Genomic DNA, 8,449 nt, shown 5'->3' on the forward strand with positions numbered 1-8,449 from the left:
AAGGGAAAAATCTGCTTTATTTTCCACACACCACACTTTTTTTTTATTAGTATCCTGCAACAAATCCTGCTAAGACAGGAATTACAAGGTTAGGAGTTAATGTAAAGCCGAGCCCCGTGGGAAGCAGGAGGGAGGCAGCACGGGCAGAGCTGGCCGCGCCTGCGAGCGCAGGTCCAGGAGCCTCTCCGCAGGCGCCCGTGGGCTAGGCAGCGGCGGCGGCGCCCAGCCTGGGGTGGGAACTCCCTTAAACATTAACACCTACCTGTGGGATATTCCAGCAGTAACTTCTCATAAAATATTGGGGACAGACTGGTGAAAGAAAAAGATTCTATGTTTAAAATCATAAAACCTGCATTTTGAGCTCTTAAAAGTGCCCTAAATTTTCATTGTCCATATCATTGCAATGGGGACAAGACAGTGTCTAAATATTCGTGCAACCCCTATTTGTTTGGTTTTTTTTAAACTAACATGGAAACGTGCCTCTTCATGTACAAAGTACATTCCTACACCTATTTTGCTGAGCACAGTGTCCTGCAATAGCTGTGCTCGCAGCGCAGGGAGCCATGCCCCAGGCTGCCTGTGCAGGTACAACATCTTGGCCAACCTACTGAAACCTCTCCCTGCTGCTCCCAATACCTTCATCAACCACCCACTGAAGGTGTGCCAGCACTTAATGAGCCCCATCCCGTCTCAGAGCAGCTCAGCTTCCAGGATGGCTCTGCTGGAGACCAGCAAGTACTCGCAGGGCTCAGTCCTCGGCAGTGTGAATCCCGACCTCGCCAGCGAGAGGCAAACGCCTTCCTTCAGCGTGGAAAAGCTCACGTTCCGGCTGGACGGCGGTGCGGAGCACACTCGGATACGGAGGGCGGTGGGTGAGTGAGCCTTACGAGGCACCTGGCTGCGGGCTGGTACAGAGCGTGCCTGCGTCCCCACTGTTTCTGCTCCTCCTTTGCATGGTGGGTTTTGTGCTCCCAGGTATTTGCTTATCGCCCATCTCTTAAAAAAGTGGGAGTGTGGAGTTGGAGTTGCTGCTAGTGTAAATCAACACGACTCCTCCGCAGCCACTCCCGCTGTCTGAAGCTTTTCCCTTTCCCTGCTCCCATCCCCAGTATCTTTAGCAAGACTGGTTAAACTGAAATACAAGGACCGAGGGTCACACGGGCGGGCATCTCCGTGGGAAGGGGATGCACGCGGGGGCTAGCGCTGCTGTGCAGCGACGCACGCCATGCGTGAACCACAGGCGATGACCCCCTCGGCACATCAGGCTCATCCAGGTGGGGAATTCCTTGTGAGGGTTGGCTTGGCCAGGCTGAGCTGCTCTCACTCGTGATGGGTGGGCCGAAAAATGACTGTGTGCTTAGAAGGAACGGAGGGCTCAGAAGGAACGGAGGGGAAAAAAAAAAAAAAAAAGCTCTTTTGTCTCTGTAACTACCCCCATATGATACCCTTATCAAATGAAAAAGGCACAGGCCACTGGGATCGCACGCTTCACGGTGCAACTGGAGTTCAGTAAAAACTGAAACGTGAATGGACTCAAAGGTTTCAAGGCAAAAAGGGAGCAGCGGGAGCGTTCAGGCTGACACAGAAAGAGCAAACCTTCACAACGCTGTGAAGGGCTGGTAAAGTCCCGGAGCCGAAGCACTGGTGCCAAGTGGCACACCCGGCAGCTCCGGCCGTTAGCCGCCCTCCGGACAAAACCCGGCTAACCGCAGCTGTTGCTGCCGTCAGAGGGATCGATGGCATTTTCTGTCCGAGGCACAAAGTCACCTCTGACACCCTGACCAGGGACGGTGCCTTACCCCGCAAGGTCACTATTTCTGCTCAGCAGACCCCTCTCAGGCCCACTTGCTTCCCCTCCCCTCCTCCTTCCCCAAACCCACCGCTTTTCAGTTAGTTCAGTTAGGCGTGACAGCCATCAGAGCCAGCGCTGGCAAAATAAAACCTGCCTGCAGTCACCCTAAAAAGTCACAGCACCGGTGTCCATGACCCCAGCCCTGCCCGTTCCTCCCCAGCAGGGCTCCAGGCACTGCCTGCACCTTCCCAGCCCCAGGAGAACCAACTCTTCTGTGTTGCTTTGCAGTTGAAGCTATCGAATGTGACCCTGAATTTAGCAGAGAAAATCAGTATTTCCAGAGCCAGAATGAGAGGTACGAAGCAGCAGTCAGAAAGGCTGTTCACCTCCAGAAAAAGATGCACGAGATGGGATGGACTGAGAGTGGACCTGAATTTAAGTACATTTACAGGTGATTTTTTTTTTTTTTTTTAATGTACAACTAATTTTTTGTTAAAAGTTTTGTATGCCAACAAGAATCGGCTTTAGCAAAGGCCAACAGGTGACAGATAAGGTTTTGATACAAACATGCTGCAGGTTTTCACTTTAGCAGCGTGCTCAGAAAAAGGGAAAAGGATGATACATGGCAGGGAACTTCCCAAAGAGCAGCACATGGGTACAGCGCGATAGATCACAGCATTTCACATCCCCAACGTGATATTTCCACTTCAGCAAGCTCCTTACTTGTGCTACAGCTCTCATATCACCGCTCAGTCATTTTTAAACGTATAACCAGAATTGGAAGTGGTGCGGTTTCAGTTATGTTACTGACTTCCAGGTAAATTAAAAATGACATTTTCTCTATCTAGAAAACCCATATTGTATTAAAAAGAAAAAAAAAAAAAACAAACCACACAGTTTGTCGGTAAATGGAACAAAATATTTTTCACAATCCTTTCCTTAAAAAAGTTTTCTTAACACTTTGCATGGGGTTGAGCTCCACATTTTAATTTTAATTGCTTGCCCCTCCTTCTTTCCCCCTTTGCTAAATATAAAAGTACCAGTTTGCTGTTGCCCGGTGCACACTATTAGTTTGGGGGGGGTCACATACCCAGTAAGAAGGTGCAAGTTCAAAAGCGTCATTCAAAAGGGCAATGCCTGCACCTTACAAATCACCACTGACACTCAAAGTCACTTCCCAATATTTCATCATATGAAAGATTAGAATTTTTTACGCTAAGCTCTTCGCCGCTTACAGTGAGTGGGACCAATAAAGGGGGAAATCTTCCATCAAGAGCTCTTGCACCTGATCATTATATTCCCAATATATAGCAGCTCTCCACTCCTCCCTCAGAAGAAAAAAAATCTTGGCAGATTTTAAAAACCTGACAAAACTCAACCGGCTCTCCCACCAAGGTTTGCTTTTATCAGGCTCCCTGACGCCAAGGGCTTCGGCAGGGCCAGCCCTGCGCTACCGCGTTTTGCTGGATGAAGGGCACCGCCGGCCTCGCAGGACAGCTCCTTCCTGATGAAACACCAGGCGAGCACCAAGCTCTTACTGACAAAGTCCTGGTGCCAGACACCGTGAGCCACCTGCACACATTTAAAAGCCAGCTTTTTTTAAATCGCAGTTAAAGTAACATTATTTCTGGATGGGCTGCAAAGGGTTCATTAAGTCTTTTTCTGTTAATCAAAGCAATTTCCCTTTAACTTCTTTGTTCATATTTCCCCCCCCGCTTTTTCAGCATGACTGATTCTCTCTCAGGGCCAGTATAAAAGAAAGGGCGCAGTCACTTGTTAACAATAAAAGGTATCTATATAGAATGAGATGCTCACTAGAGCACTGCAGTAAAGCAACGTGCTAACAGCCATACAAGCTACCGAGAAGCAGAGCCACATATTTTTAGGTGTGAGAGCACACGTACTTATATCTGTGACGTGATTCAACCATATTCTGAGGAATCCCGAGAAGAGGGTCTATACTCCTCATATTTTCTTAGGATTTTTCGGACACACAAAAAAAAGCTTAAAACAAATGGGTTTCTGATGTACACCATGGAAATTACTGCACCCAAGTTCCCACACACAGCTTCTGGAATAGTGCTTTTTAGGATGTATGCAGCCCTATCAGATGGCGATGACGAAGGACCTGACCAGAATAAACCAGGTGTTACAAGGATGTATTTGAATTTTTCCACAAGAAAAAACCATCTCAAGTCAGGCCAAGTCTCCATGAAGCCCCAGTATTGTTCACTGACAGTGACTGACAGCAAACACCCAGGGAACAGTACAGCAACAAACCCAACGTACCGAGGTATTTCCCCAGAATGGGAATGGGAAGGTTCAGGAAATCCAGGTCTCGGAAGCCTACATATGTGATTCAGTCTAATGTGCCCCACAGTGAATTGCCAGGGTTTGGGGGCTTTAGGGTAGGGTGGTGAGGTTTTTTTAGCTCAGCCTTAAAATGTGACTTAAATAATCAGGAACAAAATCCTACGAAGTAAAATAAAGATACGAAGGGCTCACAAGCTATCAGAGCCACAGGAGCTTTGGAGCTGGGCTGTGTTTTTAGGAGCTCAGCACCTGCTACTCAGAATAGATAATTCCTCCAAGAGCAAGTGAGATAATGAGCTAGCAACACTTAAGCAAACTACGTTATGAAAGAAGAAACAAAAGCAGCTTGGAAGAGCACTTGTCCTGCAATACTGTGTTGATGCTGGTCAGTAAGGTATGACAACTCGGAAATCAAAAGGCAGCAGGTGGTTCTGTCTGGTGACCACCACAGTGTCACTGCCTCGTTCATCACACCCCTGGAACTTCATCTGTGTAAAAATACCCCTTGTGCCTTCTCCGCAGGGCACTGTCAGGAGACGTCGCATTTCTCCTTCACCGCATCTTCATGAGAAGTATTTCAGTGCTGGGCTCTGACAAACAGATTGCCAAATGGATTCCTCTCGCCACCCAGTTTCAGCTCATTGGAAGCTACGCCCAGACTGAACTGGGGCACGGTAAGGCTGCAAAGAAAACACAGTGTTTCTGTAGGACGAGAAGCTCTGGCCCAGATTCTCCGGGGAATTTGAGTTCAAGCTAACCATGCTTCACTGGGGCAGTGGTGGCTGGGGGGGAAAATGCCATCTGCTTGCTAGAGGTTGATGTCCTCAGCATTCCTCTGCAAGCTGGAGATGTGCTGGCTTTGGTTTTGCCAATGTGGAAAAAATAACAAAAGCAAGGGTAAAAGCTCATGGTTAGATAGCAGGCAGTCACCATCGATGGAAGGGATCAGCCAGGTTGTCACCATGAACCAGGCAGCTTGCCTGAGTACCACTGTGGCTCAAGAGATCTCTGCAGGAGATGGTGTGGGGTCACTGGGAGCATCATCCCACGGTTCTCATCAGGAGGGTAAACCACAAAACCCTGGTAATACCACACAAGCCTCCAGGGATCCTCCACTCTCTCCATCCTTGTGATACACCAGGAGAGATAGATTTTTTTTTTTTTTTTTTTTTTTTAAAGGAACTTATCTTCAGGGTTTGGAAACAACAGCAGACTTTGATATCACTACGCAGGAGTTTATACTGAACACACCAAAGATCTCTGCCATGAAGTGGTGGCCTGGAGACAGTAAGTACCACAGACAATATTTTGCTTTTCCTCATTTACCTCCTTCAGTTACTCAGTCCCTGCGCAAGCTCCGTGTTTGAGGGCCCAGGTGCTAGCAGAGGATTTCAGTAAGAGATGAAGAGGCAAGTAAGAGACCAAAGGGTTTTGTACAAGTTCAAAGGCCAGAAGGGAGCCACCATCATCTATCAAAAGCCCTTGGGTGGCAGGGCTGGAGAACTTCGCTCAGGGAAACTCCTGCCTCTGCAGGAAACAGTCTTCTCTTCTTTGCAAATAATACTCAGATGACCAAAAACTGCAGGGAGGTCATCAGCATAAAGGATCAGCATAAAAGATTGAAGTGGGAAATTCATGGCTCCCTTTAGGAAGGTATTTCACAGAAAATAGCTGGAGTTACTCTAACAGCCACAGCACTTCCCACTCTCTCAGCATTCATGAACTTTAACTTATTTTTTCTCATCTGCTGAGGCAAACTATTCATCCAAGCCTCACAGGCAGCGACAGAGGCAGAAGGATGATGCAGCTTCTGAGAGCCAAGAGCAGGCTCAGAACGCAGATTTAGGCAATCTCCAGCTTCCAGCATCTGTGGATCACACCTACCCTGACCCATATGTTAGCGAGACCTAACGCACAATTAGCACTGACTGCTGTTAACTGTGGAAGTGTTTGTGCTGTACCTCGTCTTAAGGGAATGGGGCTGTTTTTCTTCTCGCAGTGGGAAGGTCAGCAACCCACACAGTGGTCTTTGCTCAGCTGCACGTCCATGGGAAGTGCTACGGCGTGCATCCCTTCATCGTGCAGATACGCAGCCTTCAGGACCATTCACTCTGCGCAGGTAAACAACCCCAGACATCGCATCGCTTGTGCAGGTGCTCTGCCTATTTTGCCCTTAAATGTCTTCTAAAACATTGAGCCCAGGGAGAGTTATAATTGCCAAAACCAAACCAAGACAAATACCCAAGGCATAGTTATCATTAACCCCAACCTTTTTATCTAAAGGAAGATGTAATGTATCCTCAGGCATATCCAGACCAAGCCTTCTTCTTAACCAGAAGCCTGGGCTGCTCTGACCACCTCTGCACTAACACATCAGTTCTGACCCCTGCCAGCACGGGTAATAGATGGATCATGGAAACAAACTACCACAAGGCATTCGAATGCCTGTTTATTCCTTCAGGCAAGATCACCCATGCTGGGGAAGAAGTAGAGCTGAACGTGCCCTTCCTTTGAGATCCCCAGCCTGACACAAAATGGGGAGAAGAAAGTTCAAGTGAAACTAAGCAGGCTATGTTTTCTCCCGCTGCAGGCGTAACTGCAGGAGACATCGGTCCCAAAATGAATTTTGAGCACGTTGACAATGGCTACCTCATGCTGCAGAACGTGCGCGTCCCCAGGGAGAACATGCTGAACAAGTTTTGCGAGGTATGTACGGACTCACATCACAGACTCACCCACCAGACTCTCATTGCACAGCCAGAGAGATGACAGGGACCTGCCTAAATTTAGGACAAAAATCTTCCTTTGAGGTGTCTGCAAGCCTCTGCAGTTTTATCAAGGGCAGAAGTTACCTGAATTCTACATGAAACTCGGTGTCATGAATTCAGAGGTTGGGCAGGCAGAACCTATCTCAGCCAGAAGCAGTAAGAGTTTGTCTCTTCAAATGGATATGTTTCATCCATCATACTTAAAAATACTTAGTTTTGCATTCAGTGAAGGATTTCGATGTCCATTTCATTCCAGGCATAGAGATTACACAACCATCCTAGTATTGAAGTACTGAAGAAGATGGCATGTAACATCCTCTCTCTACTCTAGGTTCAACCAGATGGCACCTATGTAAGACGGGGGTCACAGAAGATTAATTATTTCACAATGACTACGGTGCGCATTTCCCTCATTGCGGACGAAGTTATAATACCTCTAATGAAAGCTTGCACCATTGCCATCCGATACTCTGTGGTTCGCCGGCAGTCCAAGTTAAAGCCTGGGTAATGCCACGCAAGTCCGCAGCGGTGGGAAGGGGACCACAGACCCTGTTCCCCTGCACCAGTCCGTATTTCTACTTTTCATCTTATCTCTCAGCACATCACTGGCTTATTTCCTGGCCCGGATAGGATATTACAAACATGCTTCCCCATTATTTATGTTAACGAGCTTCAGTCAAAGTACAAGAGAATGTTTACAGTTCTTTCTAAGAGAAGTTTCATAGTTTGAATAGCTCAGCAGTTCACACAGGCAACCTATTTTTCTTGTAAGTGGCCTTCCCCTGTAATCCCGTAACTCAGCAGAAACCAGAAAAAGCGGACAAGTCGCTGAATTCTTATTCCATAGCATCCTACTAGTGGGCATGACATTAAAATACCTTCCAACATCCACAATTCCAATATCCACACTTTACAACACTGAATTTTATTAGTCTGGTAAGAATCCCTGTAATTATTAAGTAGGTATTTTCATTTGAATGGATTTCAAAAATTTCCACTTAAATCTCCTTTCAAAAGCAAGAAGAATCTAATGAGAACGTGGTTTGGTTCAAACGCAAGCCAAACACAAAAGCATGGCATACTGAACTATTGTAATAACCAATTCCATCATTTGAAGTCCTAAGTGTACTAACCACAGCAAAAGTGGTAAAGAACATCCAGAAAAAGCTCAGAAAGCTTAAAATAATTTAGACTCAAATATTTTCAGAGAAACCTATCTATACCCAGGGCCACAAGATCCAGTTTGAAAAGCAAAGGTTTTCAGGGTGCAGTGCCACCGCCTCCCCTATAACACCCAACCACTTGCTGTCCTTGAAGGCTTCATCCTCTTCCTCTCCCGCAGTCCCCGTTCCCCCTCCGTACTGACCGATCACACATTGCAGCCTTTTCTGCTCTGTTAGGCTGGTTCACCAACACAGCAGAAAAATCACTTTTTTCCTAGTTGGGCTTGTTTCTCTAACAAGATTTGCTGCCACGAGATCGGCTCAGTCTTGTTCACATACTTGGTAATGCAAAATGCCCTTTTTCATTATGCAATAGGTAAACTAACAGTAGCGAAGCCCGTGTCCATGCTTTC

At 47.0% G+C, this 8,449-nt stretch overlaps 1 protein-coding gene across 1 annotated transcript in view; it reads left to right on the plus strand.

The window, feature by feature from the left end:
* The first annotated feature begins 712 nt into the window (after positions 1-712).
* Positions 713-8,449, plus strand: part of ACOX2 (acyl-CoA oxidase 2, branched chain) — a 17,106-nt gene continuing 9,369 nt past the window's right edge. Inside the window, exons 1-7 of the mRNA XM_009577137.1 lie at positions 713-872; positions 2,081-2,243; positions 4,628-4,779; positions 5,285-5,392; positions 6,105-6,224; positions 6,696-6,811; positions 7,205-7,377. Of these exons, the coding sequence (XP_009575432.1) occupies positions 713-872; positions 2,081-2,243; positions 4,628-4,779; positions 5,285-5,392; positions 6,105-6,224; positions 6,696-6,811; positions 7,205-7,377 (992 nt within the window). The remainder of the gene's footprint in view (positions 873-2,080; positions 2,244-4,627; positions 4,780-5,284; positions 5,393-6,104; positions 6,225-6,695; positions 6,812-7,204; positions 7,378-8,449) is intronic.

The sequence above is a fragment of the Fulmarus glacialis genome, unplaced genomic scaffold (assembly GCF_000690835.1).
Source record: "Fulmarus glacialis isolate BGI_N327 unplaced genomic scaffold, ASM69083v1 scaffold26394, whole genome shotgun sequence".
NCBI classification, from domain to species: domain Eukaryota; kingdom Metazoa; phylum Chordata; class Aves; order Procellariiformes; family Procellariidae; genus Fulmarus; species Fulmarus glacialis.